The sequence below is a fragment of the Phalaenopsis equestris genome, unplaced genomic scaffold (genome assembly GCF_001263595.1).
Source record: "Phalaenopsis equestris unplaced genomic scaffold, ASM126359v1 Scaffold000240, whole genome shotgun sequence".
NCBI lineage: Eukaryota > Viridiplantae > Streptophyta > Magnoliopsida > Asparagales > Orchidaceae > Phalaenopsis > Phalaenopsis equestris.
Window position 1 is genome coordinate 1,059,282 of NW_018164682.1, and position 26,990 is coordinate 1,086,271.

Genomic DNA, 26,990 nt, shown 5'->3' on the forward strand with positions numbered 1-26,990 from the left:
CACTGTGAGGTATCCATTGAAATATACTTGAACATCCTTATGCACCAACTTCTTTTCTTGAAATCTCCCATCGACATTGCTCTCCATGATCTATTAAATGAAATTTTCACTCTCAAATCTCTTTAAAATACTTAGGAATGTCAAAGGGACACTTCAAATCCCGTCCTAGGCGATTTTATATAGAGGAAGAAGAAGAGAAACCAATTTTTTTGTGTTTTAGAGGAGTTATTCGAACTGTGGTGCTATAGTTCCTGATCTGGTGCTGTAGCGCCAAGCCGACATACTCAACTCTCAAATTTCTTTCTTCCACCCTTCAAGTCCTTTAATATAATAATATTTTGTGCCAACAAAATCGTATAAGACTCATAATCACCATATATAATTTATCACAATAATTCAAATTTAAATCACATTGATAACAATGGGTTGACTCCCACAAAGCGCTTGGCTTAACGTCATCAGCTGACATAACCATTGTTTTACTTAGGTTTGACCCAAAATTAGGATCTCTTCAAATGCAGGATCCTCTTCACTCATGTAAGCTTTTAATATGTGTCCATTTACCTTAATCACTCTCTCAATTTTTGGATCTTAAATATCAACTTCTTCATATGGATATACTTTTACCACAATAAATGGTCATGACCACCTGAATTTAAGTTTTTCTGGAAATAATTTCAATCTCGAATTATAAAGCAATAGTTCTTGCCCAGGCTGAAAATGCTTTTTCAGAATTTTCTGATCATGCCTAAATTTTGTTTTCTCTTTATAAATTTTGGCATTCTCATAAGCTTCATTTCTCAATTCATCAAGCTCATTTTATTGCAGTAATCACTTATCTCCAGCATCTTTCAAATTATAATTAAACTCTTTAATTGCTTAGTAACTTTTTTGTTCCAACTCAACTAGCAAGCGATAAGCTTTTTCGTATATGAGTCTATATAGTTCCATTCCTATAGGTGTTTTATAAGCAATCCTATATACCCATAAAGCATTATCAAGTCTAGCAAACCAATCCGTCCTTTTAGGATTTACCGTTTTTTCTAATATTCTTTTAATTTCTTGATTGGATACTTCTGGTAAACCACTGGTTTGAGGATGGTAAGTTGTGGTAATTCAATGTTTAATCCCAAATTTTTGAGTTAATGTTTCTATCATTCTATTTCTAAAATGACTTCCTCCATCTGTAATGATAACTCGTGGCATTCCACATCTTGTGAAAATATACTTTCTTAAAAACTTTTCTATACTTTTAGCATCACAGCGAGGAAAAACAACTGCCTCAATCCATTTAGAAACATAATCTACAGCTATTAAAATATAAATTTTTCCAAAAGATGGTACAAATGGTCCCATGAAATCTAATCACCAAATATCAAAGATTTCAACACCGAACATCAAAGATTTCAACCTCAAGAGTAAAATTTAGGGGTATTTCATCTCTTTTAGAAATACTGCCTACTCTCTGACATTGATCACATATTTTTACATAATTATTAACACCTCTAAATAAAGCTGGCTAATAAAATTAAGATTGTAAAATGTTAAATGCAGTTTTATCCACTCCAAAATGTCCCCCAAAGTTTGATTTATGACATTTTTGAACAATTTCTTGAGTTTCTTCTAGTGGTACATATCTTCAAATAATTAAGTCCTCGCATTGTTTATATAAATAAGAGTCATCTCATAAGAAAAATTTTGAATCATAAATGAACTTCTTAATTTGATGAAGTATTAAATCCCTAAGGTAAAGTATTACTAACCAAGTGATATTGCAGGATCTAAAAGCTACTTTCTTGATATGTTTTTCTTTTTATTTATGAAGAATTATCTAGTAACTTTGTTTTGATTCATTTTATATTTGTTAAATAGGCAAAAAACATCAGGTGCTAAAGGGGATCGCTTAAAGGAGGCTTCAAACATTAATAAATCCTTATTAACACTTGGGTATACTACATGTAGGATGCATTTATTTTTCTTTTCCTTTGTACATATAACTTTTTTTTTAATAATTACGATTGTCTGAGCATTTGTTGGATTTACAGGGATGTAATAATGGTTTTAGCTGATTTAGTAGATGGAAGGCAAAGACATGTTCCTTACAGAGATTTAAAACTAATATTTCTTCTTCAAGTCATAATTAGTTTTGAGTTGACATTTTATTTCATGTTTTTTATGGGCCTTTACAAACATAGTAGTACATTTGAAATTCAGGCTCTGAATGTAAATACAAAATATTCGAGTGATATGTATGTAATTTTTTTTCTTATATTATCATAACATATATAACACTTCCCAATTGTTTGATGATATCAACTATTTAATGTAAAGATTATTTGCTTGAATATTTGGATGTAATGATCAAATGATGCTTTTATTTAAGTTCTAATTCAGTTTCAATGATATTTACTGTTTTTGGTAATTTGAGAATTAATAATTAGAAATATCTTTAACAATTCAAAGTATACAAACAAATCTATAAATTTTCAAACAATTCAAACATTTCGAACAAATCAAACAAATTGAACATTTCAAATAAATCGAACAATTTGAATAATTCGAGCAATTCAAACAATTCAAACACTTCAGATAATTCAAAAAATTCAAACATTTCGAACAATTTGAATTAATTTTGAACAAATTGAACAGAACACAGACAACAACTTCACGAACAATTTCGAACACGAGCCTATTTAAAACACACCTAATTTCAAACGAACCGAACATGAACACTAGTTTTGTTCATTCGTGTTCAGTTCATTTACACCACTAATTCAAATCATACTTAAAACGTTCATCTCTGACCCGCTATGACAAAGCAGTCTGAGCTATCAATTGTTAAAAGCCATGGCTTTTCAACATCTCCTTCCGAAAAATGAGTGATGTGCGACCACAGGCTCGCATTCTCCCCCTGCTTAATCTGTAGCTGAGCCCATGTTTCCTTTATTGGTTTCTTCATATTGGCGAAGTGCGACAGAAAAAACTTTCTAAATTCAATAAACATCAGAATGATTCCGGTCAACAGAGCATGGAACCAACGAAGGGCTGAATCCTTGAGTATTGTGAAGGAGCGACAACACTTCATGGCGTCGTCGATCTGTAAGATACCGACTGATGATTTAAAGAATGTCTGGTGGTCTATCAGATCACTTTTTACCTTATAAGGGTCCATATGGGGGATTTTCATCTTTGTTGATGGGATGACCTCCAAGATCCGTCGAGTGAAGGCACTATCAGGGGAAGGCCAGATCAGTACGTTGACACGATCTACTCGAAGTCTCACCATCGACATATATCTGTTACTGGCAAGTTGTGGGGACACCCCTTCCCCTTCGATTGTTTGATCGCTGACGTGTTTAATCAGCGCTAACAGGTGCTTCAAGAAAACACTCTGAAGTGGAGTTCTCTGAGATTCAACCCTTGAGAGTACATATTATTCATTCTTTTGCAAGATTGCTTGTCAAAGGGCCTCGACATCAATAGATCTCACAATTCTTGAACCTGTTTTTGGATCTCTGGATTCATAGATTCCCTGTTAAATTCCATCGTGGTTAGGTCTTCGTAATGCAATTCTTCTTCGTAATTGGCTTTGCCTCTCGTCTGTGGCATACCCATGCTCACCATATAACCTTTTAGGATGTTGAATCCTTGATTGTTTTCTTGTGGAACACGCCTCACGGGCTAGAGCATAGAGAAGAAAAGTGTGTGATTGAGGGAGCGAGAGTGAGAGAGCTAAAAAAATGTAAGAGAATATTCAAATGTCAGAATTTCCCAAAGTGAAGATCTAAATTTCCTTTTGTTGATGTCGTGACCTCCTGTTTATAGGAGTCTGAGAATACAAGTATATGTAAGAAAAGAGCAATTTTCATAACTGTCTGAATTCAAATTACATGTTGATGAAAATAAAGGCGACATATGATCAACCGTCCAAAGCCTTGAGGTTGGTCGGCTATGTCGGTCGTCCGCCGTGTGTAGGTATCGATGGATCACATCTTCTTGGCAATTTGGTTGTTTGACCAGGGTGAACAAACCTTTGCTAGCAGTTTCATGATCGGTAGACACGTCAGTCGACATATTCTGCTTGATAAAAGTTTTGGTTGGTCGTTCAATTTTGACGGTCGCCTGAAATATAGAGTCAATTGACTGTTTGGAGCAGAGTTTTCTGCTCTATTGTCTAGTGCTTTGTTTGCGTGTCTCTACTTTTAGCCGTCTGATTCTTTCAAGATTCGTGCTGGAATTTCCGTGGTATACATTTTTATTAATTTTCTAAAAGTGAAATATATCTTTTAACACTTAAATATTATAAATGTAAATATAAAATTTATAATATTAGACAAATAATTGCATAAGAATGGTGTGATACGTATGAAAATTTTAATGCTTCATCAATTAAGCGAAAATAATCGTCTTCTGAATTAAGCTTCATGAACTAGGTATTTTATTAGCTCATAAAGGAGAAATATTTGCGTACATCTAATGTATGCAGAGCTGTGTACGTCGGTAGGTTACAGAAAAGATATTGAGGGTTATATCAGAGTTATACCCCCTGTAACCTCTTACAACCTACTTGAAACTAGTAAGTTTCACGCTTCTATTTTATATATTTGTAAGTTACTGATATGTTATAAGTATATTACAGAGAGATTATATGAAATATAATATAAATATAAACCTTCAATATGTTTTATGTAACTTACCCTAAGTTCATAATATTTCTCAGGAAGGGTTCTAAAATTTCGTGGCACAAAAGTATAACATCGTTGATGAAATGGAACGTAATTCAAATCGACCGATCAAATACTGCCCGAATTAAATATTAGGTTTTGGGACGAGACAAAGCATCTTCGCCTAACATCTTCACCCGGTATTCTCATCCAAGAAGTGATAATCGTCTTCTGCTTCTCTGATCGTCTTCTTAGTTCTGCTCTTTCATCGCACCAGTTATCTTGCTTCGTTTTCAAGTAATCCTTAGACTACCCGTTCGCTGCGCTGTTGTCTGCTTTTTCTAAGGAGGCTAATCCTCGCCACCTGTTTGATCATGGCTGTGGTGAGCTCGGCGAGCGGGCTGCTAGCCATGCTGAACGAGGAACATCCTGCCCTCAAGCTCCACGCTCTGCATAAACTCAACTCCCTCGTCAATCTTTTCTGGCCCGAAATCTCAACCAGCGTCCCTACAATGTGAGTTTTAAACCTAGTTCTCCATCATACAGTTTTTTCTTCTCCTACCTGAATTAGGGTTTTGGGGTCGACGGTATTCACCAGTTGGGCTCATGCGAATAAAGATGTGCAGAAATTGTGGTCATGCTTCAATGTTCTGTTGACTTGATTTGTTTATTTTCAATTTTTTTTTTTCTGTGATAATGTTTAGAAGCCCAGATCGCAGTCGATCCGAAACATTTTCTATGTGTGAATAAAAGGTTCATGTTAGCTACTGTATTAAGTAGACGCTGACACCTAATGCTAGATCTACTCCATTGGAAAGAGCAGGGCTTCGTCTAATCTTTTCAATTTGGCAATCAGAAGTAATTTTTTTCTTAATTTGCAGTGAAAGCTTATACGAAGACGAGGAGTTTGAACAGAGGCAGCTTGCTGCGCTGGTTGTTTCCAAGGTATTATATTTTTTTTATTTTGACAATTATTTAGGCTGGTTAAAGTCCTGTAATAGCGATTCGACAATGGTTTGTTTGCTATTCTCTGAGATTAGGTATTTTATTATCTTGGCGAGCTTAATGACTCATTGTCGTATGCCCTTGGTGCTGGTCCGATGTTTGATGTTTCTGAAGATTCTGACTATGCTCATACCCTCCTTGGTATGACCTATTTCTCGTGTTCTGCATCCATGCTACTTTCTATTGCAAACTACCATTTCTTTTCCTTTGTGTAATTTTGTTTTTGTTTTTTTTGGCAGCCAAAGCCCTCGATGAGTATGCAATTCTGAAATCAAAAAGTACTAAAACTGGTGAAGAAGGTGCAGCGATCGATCCTAGATTGGAAGCAATAGTAGAAAGAATGTTGGACAAGTATGCCACGTAAAATTCCTGGCTATAAATCCATTTTTATAATGTTCATAAATCATAATTCCTTACTGCAGGTGTATTATGGATGGAAAATATCAGCAGGCCATGGGCATAGCTATTGAATGTAGGAGGTTGGATAAGTTAGAGGAGGCAATTACTAGGAGCGAAAATGTTCATGGTGCTCTTTCGTACTGCATCAACCTTTCACATTCTTTCGTTTATCACAGGGAATACCGATGTGAGGCAAGTAGCCCTGATTCCGATGACTTCAGTTTTCAGTTTTTTTTATTAATTTATGGTGTTCATAATTACTTGGGAATAAGAAAAAGAAATACCGTTAAATTGGATAATGTAGCTTGCTTAACAACCTTGTATGTCGGATATGCATATTTGGTTTCTTTTAGTGGTGCATGCACTCATGGGCAGGTTTAGTTGCTTTGCGTCACTTTAATTTTGGTGTTTTTCTGTACTTCTCTATGTATAGGGTAGTAAAAGATGTGTGTGCAGGACAGATTTCACTAATGCAAATCTTGGATGAGATGTGCAAAGAACAACATAGAATATTCAAATTTACAGTTCTTTGAAGTTATTTTTAGCAAATATTGTTTTCTTTTGTTGCAAAACCAGGTAACACCCTCTTTTATTTCATTCATTCCCAAAGAGAATATAGAAGTTTCAAAATCTGAAATTCTTCAAGAAAATTGAATACACATATAAAATTATGCAGCGGTTAAGACTTGAGAATCACATCAAAAAAATGAGAGCCAATATGGATCAAACTTGACAAAGTCCTATCATGCTTACAAACCAATCAATAATATTTTAGACAAAAGAACAATGATAGAAATTGCCTATTGGAAGATTCAATTTTTTAAGTCAGTAGAAGGGAAATTGTCATCAAGAATTGCAGAGTTCTTGATGAATCCATGTCCAAATTCATACGCAATAATTGAGAATAAAACTAAAATTTTATCAACTCTTCGTTGAATTTTAACTGAGGGGTCTTATGTATAACTCAAAAAAATACAAAAAAAATGCATGAACTCCTAAAAATTTGGCCTAATATTTCAAGTTTCAGTACAATACACTTCGATTCCAGCAAGAACTTGTTTTAACCTTAGCTTTTGCAAAAGTTGTAAGTTTTCCCTTCAAAACTTGTTCCAATTGGAAAGCTTTGCATGTATAATAATGCAGAAGCTAATAGTTACCCGATGAACTGCATATCCATACCTGCTAATACCCCGATACCACATGAGCATGTATATCTTGGTGACAAGGACTGGGAGCAAAGGGAATCCTGAATTTATACTTTATTATTATTATTATATTTTTATATAGATTTTAGTTTAGCCATATGTATAAACAGAGTTCAGCTGCCACTTCTTAATTTTATTAGGAGCGTTTAGCGGAACCAGCTGCATTTGCCTTTCCAGTATGATACAATAGATAACGACTAAAAAGAACCAAAAATTGTTACAACCATAGTGGCGTAGAAGGAAAGTTCACAAGTGTAAAAGCCGAGGGAACAAATATTGCAGGAGGAAGGAATCAAAGGAAATAGCTAGTTACCTGTAATAAATTTATACATTACCAGCAGCCACCAAGAACAGTTTCTGGTTGTAGTGCAGGAACTAGGATGGTGAAAAAAAAAGGCAACTCTCTTCAAAAGTAGGTTTCAAACATGAAATTGTATTTCATAACAGTAGCATAACGTGAAATTAATGACAATAACAAAGTGTTGCTAAAATAGTGGTAGGACCTGAAAACAAAACAAGAGAACTGACCATGTGCTAAAATAAGGAAATATATAGAGGTACTGAACTGGACTTTGGAGTCTAAGTGCTGAATTGAAACAACCTGCAATTTTAAAACAAGCCTAACGATGTCATCAAAATTAATGAAGAACACATCTCGTTCTCATAAGTGACAACATCATCGGCTTTCTACATTCATATTATAACTAGAAAATTAACCGAAATGCCAGGCAACTAAAACAATATCAGCGAACACAATTTGCATTTACAATGAGTAAAGACTTTAATATTTGCACCAAAAATTATATCTAATGGATGTGGCTTCTCTTTTATGTGGGGTTTAGTTTGTGTTTTTTTGGTATTTAAGACACTCCCTTTTGGAAAGCAGTTCTTTGGAGAATATAATCAAAGTTTATTGTTTACCATCCATGTTTTCATCAAAGGAAGCATATTGTGCATGAGGGCTCCCTTTTGAAAAACATTTCTTTGGAGAGTATAATTAAAGTTTGTTGTTTTATGTTTTATGCTTTTTTTAATGTTTAAGCAATACCCTCTTGAGAATATTTTCTTTTGGAGAGTATCATCATAGTGTATTGTTTTCTTTGGCTAGTTTATGATTATTTAGATTAAAGTTACAATCAACATTTTAGATATTTTGTGGCAAACCTTGTACAAAAACATTTTAATTATAGAAATGATATCAACCAAGGATGATGAGTATAGTTTCAATGTCGTGTGGATGCTGCAGAAATAAAATGAAATTAACAAGAATATCAAGGAGGTAGGCAATTGATGCTCCACTTCTTTTGTTATTTATATCATAGGTGATTACTGTTGATATCATCATTAAAAATCAAATTGATTGTGCATTGTTTATTCACGTTGGCACAAATTAGGCTTTCCCTTGGTTCAATCTTTACCAATTATTTGGCCTTGATGTTCTGTTTGTGTCGGAGCAAACTGACATCCAAAATTGACCCATAAGTTTGTGCTGATGAGGATTTTTACGACAGCAATTCACCATCAATCGCCAATTCAAGTATGTTTCACCTGTCCTCCTGGCTTTGTTCAAGTGACGTTAAGTTTGTTTAACATTGATTCTTTTCTTCCCCTTGGGGAGGCAGCGGTGTAGTGTTTTTAGTATTGGCAACTTGTTGCAGTCCATTTAAATTATAATTTATTGTTTTTCATTTATTTTCTTTTTCATCCTTTGGGTGGGTGTACTTTTGCTGGGGGCTGAGTATGCTGAAAATTTTCCGTGTTGCATGCTTTAAGATAATCCTTTTCATGTAAGAATAATTATGTTCTATGCCTTGTTCATATATCATCGTTTTTATGAGAGACTAAAGCCTTTAACAATAATTATTTGGATGGCATATTAATAGCTTTCATCAAAGCCTTAAATAATAGCGCTCACATTTTTCCAGTTTCAGGATTTGTCTGTCCATTATGAATTATAATTATTTTTTTGCAGGTGTTTGTTCTTCTTAAGGTGTGGGGAGCTTTTGTTTTTATAAAAAACGTGCTGAAGGTTTTTTTAGTATACAACTGACTATGAATGACTTTTCATAACTTTGTTCATTTTATTTTTTGTTATCACAGATTCTTCATCTCCTTGTTAAAATATATCAGGGACTACCATCCCCTGATTATATAAATATTTGTCAATGCCTCATGTTTCTTAACAAACCTGATACTGTTGCCACTACAATGGAGAGACTTCTACGATCTGATAGCAAGGTAATTGCTTCAGTTCCATTTTTCTTCATTTGCACTACTTAAGCTGAAGCTGTTTTCAACTGTATTATATAATTTAGTGTTCAAATTTAAGTCTTTTACACTTTATTTTCAGGATGATGCTCTTCTAGCATTTCAGATCGCTTTTGATCTTGTTGAAAATGAACATCAAGCATTCCTTCTAAATGTTAGAAATCACCTACTATACCCAAAACCACAAGAAGCAAATCTCCCCAACAATTCTATCGATATGACACCTGAAAATGGAAATGCTGTTGCAACTGATGATGCTGCTAATGGGGCACTGGACATTGTCATGACGGATAGTATTCAAGCTCCGAATGGTCCTGTAGATCCAAATGAAGTTACATACAGTGAAAAGCTTGAAAAAATTAAAGGAATCTTGTCTGGAGAAACATCAATTCAACTGACAATACAATTTCTATATAGCCACAACAGGTCTTTCTTTGCTTTGTAAAACCTCTTTTTTTTAAAAAAAAAATTTGTATGCTCATATCTGTTTGCACGTGCAGGTCAGACCTCTTAATTTTGAAATCTATAAAGCAGTCAGTAGAAATGAGAAATAGTGTTTGTCACAGTGCGACCATCTGTGCAAATGCTATCATGCATGCTGGGACAACAGTGGACACCTTCTTGAGAGAGAACCTGGTAATCTTAACTAGTTTTGAATTTATGCTACCTACCTGTGATTTCATTTGTATATAGGGCCAGAAAATCTAAATCTTTGAAACTACAACAACAACAAAAACAAAGCCTTAATCCCACTATGTGGGGTCGGTTACATGAATCCTTTTTTTCCATTGGGTCCTATTTAGTGTTATATTTTCATTTATTTCTAATAAATTAAGATCATTTTTTATACAATAAACCAAGTCTTCCCAGGTCTACCTCTTCCTTTCTTAACATAAGTCGAATCTAAAACATCTACTCTCCTAATCAGATCATCGGATGGTCGACGCTTAATGTGACCAAACAATCTAAGACGACTTTCTCTAATTTTGTTTGTCACAGGAGCTACACCCAACCCTATCACGAATTTATTCATTTCACATTTTGTCTCTAAGTGTAAATCCACTCATCCACTTAATCATTCTTATCTTAGCAACACTTAGCTTAGCATTATGCTTCTCTTTTTATGCTTCTCTTTTAAAGTTAGAGTATTGCAGGTCTCACCACCGTCTTATAAAAAATCTTTGAAATTGAATATTAAAAAATTTCCATGTCTGATCTGGCAGGAATGGTTGAGTAGAGCAACAAACTGGGCTAAATTTAGTGCTACTGCTGGCCTAGGGGTTATCCATAAAGGACACCTCAAGCAAGGAAGGGCTCTGATGGCACCTTATCTGCCTCAAACCGGTGCTGCTGGTGGAGGCAGTCCTTATTCAGAAGGTGGTGCCCTCTATGCTTTAGGACTTATTCATGCTAATCATGGCGAAGGAATAAAACATTTTCTTCGAGACAGCTTACAAAACACTGTCTCTGAGGTAACAGTCCTTTTTGAATTGTCGCTCTCCTCTCATAGACCTGCACATTTGCTCTCCAATTTCTTAACATACTTACTAAGGTTTGGTAGCATATAAAATTTTCAGATTATTCAACATGGAGCGTGTTTAGGCCTCGGATTGGCAGCTTTGGGAACAGCTGATGAGGAAATATATGAGGAGGTAAAGAATGTCCTTTATACTGATAGTGCTGTAGCTGGTGAAGCTGCTGGTATCAGTATGGGCTTGCTTATGGTTGGGACCGCAAGTGACAAGGCTAGTGAAATGTTGGCATATGCACACGATACTCAACATGAGAAGATCATTAGGTACTTGTGAATAATCGAACAAAAATACTTTTTTTTTATCAAATTTGCTTTATTCTACATGCACTTTTCAATTTTCCTTTTCTTATGATTGTTTTGTCCATGAAATTTTCGGAAATTTATATAGTGGAGTCTTGAACATTAGTGGGCATATTGATAAAGATAATTTTCACATGCTTGCAATGAATTAATGGAAATGAGAAAATTATAATGCCTGAAATAGCTTGAGTTTTGCTTGCGAGTGTTAGTGGTGTAAGGTGATCGGAACCGTAACAAATTGTAAAATGAAGGAGAAAGTTGTTTAGATTTAATGGGATACTTTTATTATGTGATTTTGTTCGGGAGAAAATTTTTTGAAGTGATTAATAATTTAAAGAATTTTGTGAAAAGATGTATGGGTTATAAGAGTATGCATTGTAGGTATGAGTTTGAAGGCATGTGATATGAAATAGCGTGGATTATTAGAGAATGCTTTGTAGGCTGCAGGAAGATGAAATAAAAATTCAGCCTTTTTATTAACATACATTTCCAACATTGTTAAAGAATATTTCAGAAAGTTAAGTGGGGCATTAGTTAAACTGAATCAAGGGCGTTATTGAACTTTTTCTAATTAGGTAAAGAATTGCTTGTATAATTAATGGTAATTATGAGATGGCATGCAATGAGTGAGCATGTATTGTAGTGCTCGTTCAAAATGAGAAAAGGCTGCCAAAAAAAAGTTAAGTACAGAGAAGTTTCTTAGATAGGCTTATAGTTATATATAGCATGGGATAGTCCACCATCTTCCTATTAGAATGAAGTACAAAAAGTGATCCAGAAGAAGACAATCTTCTTTGGATTGACAAATTTTTTTTAAGAAAAATTGTTGAAAATTTTAGCACTCTAAACTAATTTTAACCCATCAGATCTTAATGAGTTGTATTTTTATTCAAAAGGAGAAATTATGTGCATGAAAATACCATGAGGGAATGCTGACATATGAGTGAAGGAAATCAGATTTGATCAAATGCTGAATATTAAGCAAGCATGATGACATTGTTTCCCTTAGTCGTGTGAGATTAAAGGAGAGACAAGATGCTCCCCTTTTAAAGATAAGATTAAATTTAAAGAAAAGAATTTATGAAGTTAACCAATTCTTTATGAGAGATTTGTTTCATTGCTTGAACTATGAAGCATTGATATCTGCTACATATGAAACAAAATGCACGATCTATTACGTTGTGAATGAAACAAATTGCATGATCTATTTATGAAATGGTTCATTCAAAAACACGGTATTCATGAAGTGGTATTCATAATAATTATTACAATTGAACACTATTACATAATGTTTTTTAGGATATCTATCCTAAGGTATAATTTGTAATAGTAGTGCGATATATCGAGTCTTTATGGTTAAGTAATATTTTGAGCACTAAAAGCATGTTGAAAAAATATCGTAAATTTCTTTATGAGTGTTATATAGTAAATTTGATGCTTGATAATCTTGAATAATATACTCATAAGGATAACAAAGAGGGGAAGTTTAAAAATATTAAAAAGAAAAACAAGAGAAATAAGTTTCACGCTTGAATTGAAAGTTTTCCTCTCAAAATGGGGTTTCTGCTCTCATAACTAATCAGGGATCAAAATCCAAGAATAAGTGAAGCAGGGTCATCACATTAACAATAAGATTTTATTTATACAACAAATTATTATATATAATTAAAGATTTACTTATTTATAGACGAATGAGAAGATATTATGCTGGTTAGTTGCTTTTTAACAAATTAAAGATAAATATAAAAGACCAATTAAAATAATAAATACATGAGTTATATAGGACAAATATCCTCTAAAAAAATAAATTTTACAAATTATCAAAAATCATAATTGGGATGTGACAATTATTTAATAGTCTTATGAACAACCAAACAAAACTTCCGCCAGCAAGAACCAGAAAGGAATAACCTTAATCAAATTTGATTTCAAACACCAATCCTGTATTCAAATGATCAAAAACATATGTAGCATCAACACTTCTAAAGATGTGTCAGACACGTGTCAAACACGTATCAAACACCGACACTTGTTTGACACGCCCCACTCTTAACGGTTAATACAAAATACGTGTTTAAATTTTTTTCGTGCTGGAACACATTCGAGAGATGCCTTGATACCGTATATGATATGAAATCAACATGATTTTTGGAAAACCAATATTTGAGAAGTAGAAAATTATAAATACAAGTATACCTTTAATTATACTTTATAGTTGAATCTCTCTCTAAGGTTCATCAAAATCAAGCATCAAAGGTATATCCAATATTCGTTGAAGCTGTACATTAGTAGTTCCTTCTTTGTTTGTTGAAGCTGAGCGTCAAAGGTCCATCCTGCATTCCTCGGAGCAACACATTATAGTTCTCTTTTGTTCATTGAAGCCGAACATACAACCGCTAAAACGGAAGCCATAAGCTTCTTTAATGCAATCTAAGGATGAGTCAAACCTATTCATTGAAGCTGACCCAAATACCCTGCAAATTTGATGAAGATTGCACAGAAACTTCTATTCGTCGAAACCAAGTGGAATCAAGTAGCCCTATTATTGTAAGTATACATTTTTATATTTTTTTTACTCATTAATGAGTTAATAGTTATAAATCTATAATTCTAACTCTAAAATATAAATTTTACTTAATTAATTAAACAATGTGTAATTAGACTTGGGCGTTGGACGGGTCGTGCTTGGTGTTGGCCGTGCTTTGACTAGTCAAGGCGGGCTTGGGCTGGGCTTGAGCTCAGTTTCTATTTAAAAACTCATATCCAAGCCTGCCCACACCTAGGCGGACGACCCATGGGCCTTAAAAAGAAAATTCATTTTGTTATGGGAAAGGAGGCATAAAACCTCTCTAATCATGATGATTCACGAATAATACATTCAAAACAGTATTTGACTGAATAAAAATGAAATTCACAAAGCTTTATTTTTTACTTCTACTTTACTAAAGAAAAGACGTTCATAAAGCTTTATTTAAAAAAACAGACTTTCTTGAAATACATGACATAATTTAATACAAGAGTTAGTAGTTAACTGAATATCATCATAATTTACTCCACTTCTATTAATATATGCATGCAAAAACATAAGAGTAAACAACCAAAGACAAAATATAAGTTTAGTATAAGTTCAATATTAAAAAATTAATAATTTGTTTTCTTTTTCTTTTACTGAAAAGGTGCAAGTGAACTGTAATATGTTGTATCTTATTCATAAAATAACCCCCCCCCCCCCCCACTCAAAAAAAAAAAAAAAATCTATTTGAAATTTATAGCAAAATTTTGAGAAGTTCGCCTATTTTTCTGCAGCAACTCTGCTTCAGGCATGGAGCTACACATGCATTAAAATCTTAAACAAGTTCAAACATACCATATGATTCTCATGCATTTACATATCTAACACCTAAACTTTTATATTTACATACATAACACTCAAAATATTAACATTACTCGAATCATATTTCGTAAAAAAATTTGAGATTTTTATTTTCGGCTCGGGTTTAGGTTGGCATGCCGGGTTTGGTTATAATTGGCTTTAACTAAGTCAAAGCGAGCTCGGGCTGGGCCGGATCGGACTGGGTCTGCAAAAATTCTATTTTTCCAAAGCCAAGCCCGCCCATTTTGAGCGGGCTCACCGCTCAATGCTCAGGTATAGTGTAAGCATAAGATATTTTAAATTTTATTAGATATGTTGGTAAAATTTTTTTGAAACATATTATATGTCTAATTTTAAAAATTAATTTTTATAAGTATGAGGTTTCGTTATACAAGTTAAATTTTATTCTTATATACTTTTTTTTGTAATTAATTTAATAAAAAGAAATGAAAAAAATATATTAATAATTAATTAAATATTAAAACGTGTTCATAATGTGTTGTGTCATATTTTTTCAATTATTTTGTGTACCATGTCGTATTATGTCGTGTTTGTATCCCCGTGTTCGTGTCTGAGGTTCATAGTAAAAAAACATAACTTGGATACCAATTTTATGAAAGAATGCTTGAAAAAACAGTACAAGTAATAATAAAGAAGAGAAAAAAAATTAAATTAAAAAAAAAAAAAAAGATTACTAAGCTTCTAATACGATCCAAGTGCACAGAAGCACTAGTGAATCACACAAGTATAAATGTCATATAAGTAGTATACGCAACTGAATTCCGTGTATTGGTCCCACAAGGAATGAGTTCAATCCCAAACGAAAAGGGTTCTAGTCTGCTGAAATTTTACCTAACTTCAATGTTCGAAATTTAGTTTTATGTGAAAGTGACTATCCTAATTTTCAGAAGTATTAAAGCCTAGGCTAATTGGGTTAGAGAGTTTACTAATTTTTTAGTGCTAAAGAGCTCTCCCTTGAATTGGTTATGTAAAAATGTAGTTTTAAAATTGGTGGGAACAATATCAAACAGGAGCACTCTCTTTCTTTTCCCTTATGGGCATGTAGGGAAGTTTGGCAAGCATACTAGATTAGATTCCTAATTTCACTGTTCGGCCCAAGAATCCAAATTGCCCTATTGAGTTTGCACAAATCTAAAGACAATATCCCTAGTTACTTAAATTTAAGTGGTTAACCTAATCGTTCTACTAAGAATTCTTTCGAGTTTCAAAATTCATAACTAATTTTAACAATTCACTTGACAAAAAAGAATTTAAAATACGATCTCAAGGTTAAACAACACATAAACACAAATGACAAGGAAATCACTCATTTAATTCCAAGCTAAACATTTTTACAGACAAGATTATGGGAGAATGGCACTTATTGCTCTCTACGCATGCTTATAAACGACAAATCCAACATTTTATTGAAAGAAAACATCAAAGTTACAAAAGTTTGGCAGACTAAGGAAACTAGGAATTCACAACCTCATAAAACTCATGTCTTTCTCCAAATAATGTAGGATTACACAAGCACAACTAGTTTGGGGTAATTTATTTGGTGCGGTTGCGTTTTGAAAATACAACCAGGCCGTTTGGTACGTGCATTTGATCTGCTTATCAGAATAAGCTGTCCGAGATTTTTAATAAACGCAACCACAGGATCGACCTTGCTCCCCGCATTCTTTCCCCTGCCTATTATCTGCATGCCCTTAGGTGCCTCCTCGCTCGACCACCAAACGTGTTTTCTTCGTCTGGTGCCTCCTCGCTCGCCTGTCTCCCTCGATTGCTCATCTCTCGCAATTAGCGTTGTCTTTCACCTCTTCTTCTCCCTCCGATCTCTCTTTACTGTGCTTTGTATGTAATTTTAGATGGAATGTCTTTCTACATGCGATTTTTGACATTTTTTTGATGGAATGGTATTCCTTATGCGATTTTTCGATGGAATGGCTTTCTTTATGTAATTTTTTGATTTTTCGATGGAATATGGTGAATGTGTGAAAGTGTATGCTTGATTTGAAGATAACAAGTTTTCGGGTGCTCATTTGTAGAGGGTGCTCATTCTTAGATAGTTTTCGGTTTGCCCTCTATGTAATTGCCTCAAATGAAAAATATTGGATGCGGTTTCTTCAATTCTTTTGGTGTTTGTGTGACAATTTGAAAATTGGTGTAAAAGAGTGATTGGTTTGTTCATAGCATTTTTTTGGGTTGCTTTTTTGCATTTGTGTCTATTCAATACTACACTGCCTTTTCTTTTATGCTTGGGCTATGAATTGAAAAATGGATGAAAGAGGATGCTTCATTTGTATATGACAATGTTTCGGGTGGCTTGTATGTAATTGCCTTGAATTAAAAATATGGAAATATGCTTCATTGAGGTGTGGGCTGTGGTTGGGTGCTGTGTGTTGTGGCTGTGGGTTTGTGCGTGGCTCTGGGTGTGTGTGTGGATGTGCGATGTGGGTTGTGGTTCATTGAGGTGACCTGTATGCAATTTCTTCAAATGAAAACTATTGGAAGAGTGCATCATTGAGGTGTGGGCGTGGGCTGTGGTTGGGCGCAGTGTGTTGTGGTTGGGCGCAGTGTGTTGTGGTGGATGTGTTGAGGCATGATATTGCTAAATCAATTTGTATATGATGAACTTTGATTTTATATCAAAATGGATGCATAAGAAATTAAGGTTCATATGAAGCTTGTGTGGCTCAGCTATATTCTTGACAATGTAATGGTGGTTGGTTTGTATCCACTGCATTGTATTGATGAGTTAGTATGTATTTCAATGCATAAGATATTTGTGTATCTTAGGGAGAGAGTTAATATACTTCTTAAGGTTCAATATGTATTAATATTTTTTATGTTTAGGTTGAAGTTAGTATGTTTTATGTTTACCAATGGATTCACAAAAATTTTGGTCATTGCCATTCTTATCAAGGTGGAAGAGCAATTAGGATGTTATCCATCTATTTGGAACCAACATGATATTATCTTAGTCCTTAGCTATGCTCATTAATCTGCCATATTTTTATTTGATATTAAAAAAATATCTTCTAGTGCGGATTTTATATTTTAAAAATACGCTTGAGGTGCCATTGGAATCATTTTGAGAAGCCTTGATGCATTTTGTTTTACATTGAAGTTTTTCTTGCATGGGACTCGTATATTTTGTATATTTGGTCTCAAATGTTATTTTGATGTTTGGAGAGAATCCGCATGGTCTTTTGATGATTCTAACGCCTCTCAGATGTTTTGAATATTTGGGGTGGGTGGTGACTGTGCTGGGGGTTGGGTGGTGGTTGTGTTGAGGGTTGGGTGGTGACTAATGTATGTTCTCTTGCTGATCTGAAATATTAATGTTATGTCTTTTCTTTGTTGGTAATGCAATGGTTAAGACTAAAGAAGTCGGTTCGTCAGCCATTTGGGATAAGGAAGTCACACTCATATTTTGCGACATGTGTCTTAAGGAAGCTGAATTGGGAAATAGACTCACTACCTATTTTAACAAGAAAGGGTGACAAAATATTAAGAAGACATTTAAGGAAATGATAGGAAGGAGTACGACCAATTACAATTTAAGAACAAGTGGAATCAGTTGAAGGACTGAAAATTATGGAAGGAACTAAAACGAGAATCTACGGGCATGGGTTGAGATCCAATCAAATAGACTATTGATGCTTCGGGGGAACGTTGGACTGAGAAATTAGAGGTAATAACCTACAATTGAAGACTTGTTTTTTCTTACGTTATCCTAGTAAGTTGTTTGAAGTAATAAACTTGCCCGTATGTTGCAGGTAGTACCGGGCGCCAAGAAATTCAAATTCAGTGGAATTGACCCTGATCTGTAGGAGAAGTTGGACTTTATGTTCAATGGGGTTGTGGCAACAAACACTCATGCGTTCACTCCAAGTGAGCAAGGGTTTGCAAGCATGCTAGAGGACTTGTCGGCCGAGCAAATAAGCGGCTCCGGTGAAGGCCCAAGCCCAAATTATTAATTGAGGTGTATATCTTATTTTTCGTACTGCTCTAAATTGAATTTTTGTTTCTCAAGTATCAAATGTATTGTCATGACAGTTATATTGCAAACAACATTACTGCATAGGGGCAGAATGATTATTTGTCCAGAAATAACTGCAAAACGGCTGTTGTTCAACAACACAAACCAAACAACCAGTCATTTTATTACGATTAGCTGCTGTGTAACAGTTGTTTATCAACAACTTATTAATAAGCGACAACTGCCCCAAACGGACCCTAAAACTCACAAGCACTTTCCTCACTTCACTCAAAGGCTTTTGGATCCTTCTTCCTTTAAGTTCTTACCTCTGAATCCTTCTCCAAAGTTTGTGTCTCTCTAAAATCCATGGTTCCCTCCCTGACATCAACCAAATGATAATCTATAACATCTTTCACAATTCAGCGTCTTAAAACCACCCAAACTGCCAAAAAGCTTGAACTAGCGCCTCGTCACTGGTCTGTGGAGCCTAGGCGTTGGTCACTAGCACCTAGGCGTTGCAGTCATGGCGCCAACTTTTTGTCTTCTTGGGATGAATTTTTGGGGCATTGGGCACCTAGCTTAGTTTTGGCCCTTAGGCTCCTGTTTATGTCGTCTGGGCACCCAAAATTGGCTTCTGGTTGCCATTTCTTCTGTCTCCCAGTGCTTAGGCGTCCAAGAATGGCGCCTAGGACTCGAGTCTCTCAAAAAGGTACTCTGATATTGTGAGGGGGCGCCCGGGCAGTACGGTTCAGCCCATTTTTAAGCTTTTCCGTCTCATTTGCTCCCCAAATTTGGTAATCACCTATACTCTATATATACAACCACAAATACTATGAAAAACATCAAAATATATAAATGAAGAAAAAATTTTAAAAATAACATGCATATTTGATACACATCAAATATGTCTAAGAAAGTTCAACAATCATACAAGTTTAAACCCCTAAATCAAGTGATTACCCTAAGATATCACTTCTCCCTTAATGATTGCATTAATCTTGAGGCAATATACCTATTTCCCTAAATTATCGTGTTACTTAGTCGTTGCATTAAGAATTCTCCCGAATCTCAAAGTTCACGACGAGATTTAACATTTTAACTAATCATGTTGAAAGTTAATTATGCTCTAAAGGTTAAAACATCATTATATGAAAGATTGTAGGAAATCACTTATGAAAATTCTGATTAATCATCTTTACATAGCCAATCCAAGGGAGAAACGAGAAAATTAAGCACACATCATACTCATAAACATCTTCTTCATATTAATGAAAAGAAATATCATACACAAGGAGTTCACGGATAAAAACCAATAAAAATCATATAAAACAAATACAATTGATGTCCTTCTTTATAAAAAAATTGGATTTGCAGCAAGAAAGCACATCTTGAATTGGAATTGCGTTTCCAGCGAAGCGGAGGGCTGGGACTTGTAAGCAGCAACGAAGGGGAAGGGCTGTGGACTGTTGGACAGCAAGAGGAATGTTATGTAGGGCTGGGCTGGACAACAAGAGGAGTGTGGTCCAGTGCCGTGGCAGCAAGCGGGACTGCAGGCATAGTAGTATATGCTGCAGTCCAGGCGGCAATAAGTCGGACTGATAGTTGGACAGCAGGGAAACAAGCAGAAACAACTATTCGGGTCATCGACAGTGAGTGGGGATGATGGTGGCAGCGATGGGGATGTGGTGATTGCAGGAGAGCAAGAGGATGTTGTTCGGACCGGCTGCAGCGAGGATAAGTGGCTGGAATTGGAAAAACTGCAGTGAAAACAGCAACGGCGGCTGTTCGGGGGTGGCTGCAAGAATGGAGGGTTGTTGGGAGTGATGTGGGGAGGATGTGGAATGAGATATTGAAGATAACCACCATCTCGGTAAAGAGATACGGCCGGAGCATCACCTAAACATTTGGAGATATCCCTCGAAAGGAGAAACAGATGCAGACAACGGTCCTAATCAAAGCTCATAAAAAAAAAATTAAACCTAGAGAATCAGAAACACGAATATCTAGTAATAAGATAGCTAGGAGTGACCCAAGAGGACCAACCAACTCCTTAGAATGGAAAAAACCTACCAAACTGGCCCAAGCAAATAGCCAGGTTGTGGCTTGGTTCACAAGACTCCCGCATTGAGAGCTGGGGGCGGGCGCTCCCCCGACTCACAATTCTGTTAAAGACAATCAAAGATGCTTACCATCTTGTGGTAGTTGAATGCCACATTTTTTTATGGGCAATAACTTCATTAATTGATAATTTAAATGGAAACTACTGCTATGAAGATGCAAACATGTTATGTGCAATTTGTTATTGTTTATCTGGTTTGTCAGTAAAAGCACATATCCTCGAAAAAGCTTATGGTGTATTTGATGTTCTGAAATGTGCTTAATATTTTTGTAAAATAGGGTAACACACCAAATTGTATTGTTCAGTGCGTCGATGCCTCTCACTTATATGTATTACATTGTAGTTGTCTTCACCACAAATCTTTGGTTCTTCAACCTTTTTGCAGAGGCTTGGCTCTTGGCATAGCATTGACTGTTTATGGCAGGGAAGAAGAAGCTGATACTTTGATTGAACAGCTCACTAGAGATCAAGATCCAATACTTCGCTATGGTGGTATGTATGCGCTGGCCCTGGCTTACAGAGGGACGGCAAACAACAAGGCAATACATCAGCTGCTGCATTTTGCTGTATCAGATGTCAGTGATGATGTTAGGAGGACGGCTGTTCTTGCCCTTGGATTTGTTCTATATTCTGAACCAGAGCAAGTCAGTTTACAGAGAATATAAAAATAACATTTTAATTCAATCTACTGAGCAACCAATACTAATTTTCTTATATGCATTTATTTGTTAAATTTCTCACTTTACTGTTTATTGTTACTTTCAGACGCCAAGAATTGTTTCTCTGCTTTCGGAGTCATACAACCCACATGTTAGATATGGTGCTGCTCTAGCTATAGGCATTTCTTGTGCCGGAACTGGTCTAAGCGAAGCCATTTCTTTGTTGGAGCCATTGACATCAGATGTCGTGGATTTTGTTCGCCAAGGAGCTCTAATAGCCATGGCTATGGTCATGATCCAGACAAACGAATCTTGTGATCATCGAGTGGGAACTTTCAGGTGTCCTTATTGTTGTCTTTATTATTGGCATGTTGCCCCACTATCTGAAATTTAATACTTTGTTTTGACCTGTTTGTAGGCGCCAACTGGAAAAAATAATTCTGGATAAGCATGAGGATACAATGAGCAAGATGGGTGCCATTATAGCTTCTGGGATTCTGGATGCTGGTGGACGAAATGTTACAATTAGGTTGCTTTCTAAAACAAGGCATGATAAAATAACAGCGGTTGTTGGACTTGCGGTATTTAGCCAATTTTGGTATTGGTATCCCCTCCTTTACTTCATTAGTTTGTCCTTTTCACCTACGGCATTCATCGGTTTGAATTATGATCTCAAAGTGCCGAGATTTGAGTTTTTATCAAATGCCAAACCTTCTTTGTTTGAGTATCCTCGACCTACAACACCACCAGCATCAACATTGACAGTTAAGCTACCAACTGTTGTTTTATCAGCATCTGCAAAAGCAAAAGCTAGAGCTAAGAAAGAAGCTGAACAGAAGGCAAATGCTGAAAAATCCTCCACTGATGATGTTTCTGCTAGCCCGAGTTCAGGGAAAGGTCCCAAATCTAGTGAGAAAGATTCTGAGGCAGGGCAGGTATGCTATTTTTTTAGTCTCTCACAATCCACCAAATGATCCAAATGATTCATTTTGGAGTATCGTAAATGTTAATATTGTTCAGTGGTAGCATAACTATAATTTAAACACAACTATATGATAGTTCTGAGTTGTTGTCATGCGGTCATATATGTACACACACACACACATAAGAATGCATTCGTGCATCCATTTTTGTAATTGATGCTAAGAAATAGTGTAGATTAGGTAGGGTTTAAAAGTAGTAGTTAATGTTCAAACAGAGGTTTTAAAGTATGTAATTAAAAGTTACGAGTTTGTCCTCACTTAATTTGAAAAAAAAATTAATGTTATTTGCCTTTTGAAGATTATCGCAGTAAAGTTTGAGGAAGTTAGGAAGAAGTTTTTAAATATTGTTTAGTTTTGAACGTCTTCTCAAAGTAGTAGTGATCTTGATGGTGATGGATTTGACTTGATGTATTGCTCCAAGAAAGGGGGCCGTGATGTTTACCTTTGGGAGACGGTGGTGGTTATAAGAGAAAAAAAATCAAGAATTTTGTACAGGAAAAAATATAGGGATTGATCTAGGTGGGAAATGAGGAACCTATTCAGTGCAACAATTGGAAAATATCTGTAATCACACAAATTTCTACAGATTTGAAGGCCGAAGCTTTATATTATGCTTTTCATGCTATAACAGGATCTATATTTTGTTATTTTGTATGTATCTATGTGATTTTGATTTGTTTTCATGGCGTCATTCTGTACAGGAAATACTCTTTGATTCTGTACGTCATTCTGTAACTATGTGATTTTGATTTGATTTACTCTGACCTGCAATACTCTTTGGGAGACGGTGGTGGTTATAAGAGAAAAAAATCAAGAATTTTGTACAGGAAAATATAGGGATTGATCTAGGTGGGAAATGAGGAACCTATTCAGTGCAACAATTCCGTTTCTAGGTTGGAGATGATTTGACGAAACAATGCTCTATTGATTAATTTGATAAACTTATTTATCTATTGACTTCTTGAGGGCACATAAGACATGCAACTTGAGTGTTTTTCTAGATTTTTTTGAGGAGTGCCTATCAATCTCGGTGTACTTAATACGGTTAAGTTATATCAGCTTATGAATAGATCTATTAATCTATTTTCATGATACAAATCCTTAGGTCGTTTCTTTTTTATTCTCAACTAATTTAGTATGATATATTGTCCTAATAATTTACAAATTACTTTTGTTGTGCCCATAAATTATGATTTATTGCTAGGGCTAGCTGCCACATTATGTTTCTTACTCCTCCATATTTACCAGATTTCCTCCAAGAAGTGCATAATAACTTTAAGCTAATCTTTTATTCATTTGTGATCTTGCATAATTTAAATCTGTGTAGTATTCTAGTGTAAGTTTATTATTTCTTCTAATTAAAACTCTTTTACTTGAATTAACTTCAGATCTTAAATGAATTGATCGATCATGCCAGTTAAGAATGCAGTGTTGGGTATGTTATGATACTGGAGCAATACAAGCAGCCACAAAATAAATTCACTATGAAAACTGATGGGAAAAAATGAAGAAACTATACTCCACAATTCCCACCTAAGAATTAAATTTGGCGTTAACAGAATCAAAATTAGTGCAGCCAATACTACATTAAAAATCAAGAATGTAATATTACAAGAAGTATTAATCTCAGTTATTAAAATGAAAGGAGATCACTAGTTAATGGTGAAAAACTCTGGGCTCATAGTCTTCAACTTTCATTGGGATGGTTTGGGAGAGTCTCCACAATTTGTTCCTCTTCTATCATGATATAGGGTAACTTCTTGAATTCAGGAATGAATGGCAACTTGCTTCTCGTTTATGAATTGGATCAAAATTTGGAATTCTCTTGCATGAGAATAATATAAGAACCATACGATAAATATTTCACAATAATTAAATATAAGGATTAAGATAGAATAGGCAGATAACCTAGTTTAAAAGATTTACTGGCTTAATAATAATGTTTCCCTTCCAGATCTCACAGAAATTCTCGAAGACATTGGAGACAGAGGAGGCTGCATAAAACAAAGGTGGTAGGATAGAATTCTTATATAGGATTTCCTTCAAGAAACCCTGTAAATAAACCGAAAGAACAAACAACGATGATCTCTTCTCCAGAATAATTGCTTTAAGGTAAAAAAATAAGAATGGAAAACATGGAAACTGATGAGAAGGTATTATCAAGGAACAAAACTGCAGGTTTTATTGATTCTTCAATAAACTACTGATTGGAAACTTGGATTTGGATGCATAGAATTACATAACAGGTGGTATTCCATTCTTGCTGCTGTTAATGGATGTTGAAATTGCTGGTTTCTACTGGCCAGCCACAAAGGAAAGGTTTGGAACTTTGGATCCCACTATGGTTGTCTCCTTCCCATTTCTCCTAAACAAGGGGAAATCCTCCCCAATGATATGGAAATCTCCCTCAAATAGGATAAATCTGAAACAAACTCACGAAAGATCCCCAACTCATCTAGTGCAAGGGTGTTTATAGAAGACAGTAATAATTCTACGGGAACCTAATTAAAATACTACCCTCAATTAACAAAAAAAAGTAAAATAGAAGAATAGAAACTAAAAAAATTAATAAAATAAAAGACCATTCCTAATAAAAATATCATGCTCTCTGGGTAGGAAAAGATTCATCCTTGATGTCTAATTCCCTATCACTTTCATGATATGGTGAAAGATTGACTACGTTGAAGGTGGTTGAAATTTTCTTGTCCTCTGACAATTCTATTTTATAAGCATTTTTCTCAGTGCTTAATAATTCAAAAGTTTCGATCAGCTTTAGGTTTAAGCTTAGCAAAATGTCCCAGAGGACATAGATCGGATCTTTAAATGAATCGCTGCTCTATCACTCACCTTAAAAGAAAATGATCTACAAGATTTGTTCACTTGCCTTTGCTATTGTGAATTATTTGTTTTAATCAAAGTTTGGACTTGTTAATCCATTGTTTTTAATATCTTTGGTTCTTTTATCTGCTTAGAATTGTATTCAAAAGCAATAACTGTGGGCATTAAATGGCATTAAATCCAAAGGAGAAACGAGATTTTGACGATAAATGATCTTTAATGAGCTTCGCCCTATGGTTTGGTTAATAGGCCTTATTATAAGCAAACATTGCTTGGAATAATGAAGTCCTATTGCTTTTAAGTTTTTCCAACAGAACACCATAATAAATTTTCTAAACTTTGATTGACGGCTTCTACTTGACTGCCAGTTTATGGATGAGCAATGAAACTCAATTGAAGTTTGGTGTACAATTTTTCCCATAAAATTCTCAAAAAATAACTAAAGGAGCACACATCATGATCAGATGTAATCGTGTTTAGAATCCTATGCAAAAGAACAATATCTGAAGTAATTTTAGGAATATAGGAAGCATCATTGGTTTTACAGCACGGAATAAAATGAGCCATTTTTTGAAAACTGATCAACAACAATCATGATTGAATCTTTATATCGTTGGGTGTTCTGAAGTCCCACAATGAAATCCATATGTCAATCCACAATGATTCAAATACGGGCAAAGGAGTGTAAAGACTTATTTTCGGACACCTAGATTTGGCTTTGTGACACTTTTCATTACTTAAGGAAACAATCAACATCATACTGAATTGATGGCCTGCCAATTTTTTTGTAATTATAGCGATAGTTTTGTCAATGACCAAAATGTACTCCTAACACTACATGATATTCAGACAAAATTGATTACCATGGCGAGCAACAATGAATTTGAATGTGATTGTGTTGAAATAAGTACCCCTCTTGAATATGAAAGAATTTAGGGGTTTTGTTTTGACATAGATTTCATAATTTTCCAAATTTTAAATCATCGGTAGAAAGATTTTTTAAAGCTTCAAACCCAATAATATTTTATTGAAGGGTACTAGGGAAGTTATATTAACAACTTAATGCATTCACAAATGCTTAATAATGTATTGAAAAGAAGAAAGATACTCAACCTCCTCAGCTGTCGTCATTTAAGCTTATTTGACTGTAAATAAATTTTAAAACTTTATGATCCAACTATAATATACATTCATTTGTTAGCAAATAATAATTCCAATGTTCTAGAACTTGAACAACAACAACAACAACAACAACAAAGCCTTAATCCCACTACGTGGGGTCGGCCACATGAATCCTTTTTCTCCATTGCGTCCTATTTAGTGTCATATTTTCATTTAGTTCTAATAAATTAAGATCATTTTTAATACAATAAGCCCAAGTCTTCCTAGGTCTACCTCTGCCTTTCTTAACACAAGTCGAATCTAAAACATCTACTCTCCTAATTGGATCATCTAATGGTCGACGTTTAATATGACCAAACCATCTAAGACGACTTTCTCTAATTTTGTCTGTCACAGGAGCTACACCAACCCTATCACGAATATATTCATTCCGCATTTTGTCTCTAAGTGTAAAGCCACTCATCCACCTAATCATTCTCATCTCGGCAACACTTAACTTATTATTATGCTTCTCTTTTAAAGGCCAACATTCA

At 34.8% G+C, this 26,990-nt stretch overlaps 1 protein-coding gene across 1 annotated transcript in view; it reads left to right on the top strand.

Moving 5' to 3' along the window:
- Positions 1–4,768: 4,768 nt before the first annotated feature.
- Positions 4,769–26,990, top strand: part of LOC110024059 (26S proteasome non-ATPase regulatory subunit 1 homolog A-like) — a 44,617-nt gene continuing 22,395 nt past the window's right edge. Inside the window, exons 1-13 of the mRNA XM_020723791.1 lie at positions 4,769–5,178; positions 5,546–5,609; positions 5,705–5,810; positions 5,909–6,020; positions 6,092–6,260; positions 9,374–9,511; positions 9,624–9,967; positions 10,042–10,177; positions 10,765–11,013; positions 11,119–11,339; positions 21,241–21,499; positions 21,621–21,853; positions 21,933–22,449. Of these exons, the coding sequence (XP_020579450.1) occupies positions 5,039–5,178; positions 5,546–5,609; positions 5,705–5,810; positions 5,909–6,020; positions 6,092–6,260; positions 9,374–9,511; positions 9,624–9,967; positions 10,042–10,177; positions 10,765–11,013; positions 11,119–11,339; positions 21,241–21,499; positions 21,621–21,853; positions 21,933–22,449 (2,688 nt within the window). The 5' untranslated portion in view covers positions 4,769–5,038. The remainder of the gene's footprint in view (positions 5,179–5,545; positions 5,610–5,704; positions 5,811–5,908; positions 6,021–6,091; positions 6,261–9,373; positions 9,512–9,623; positions 9,968–10,041; positions 10,178–10,764; positions 11,014–11,118; positions 11,340–21,240; positions 21,500–21,620; positions 21,854–21,932; positions 22,450–26,990) is intronic.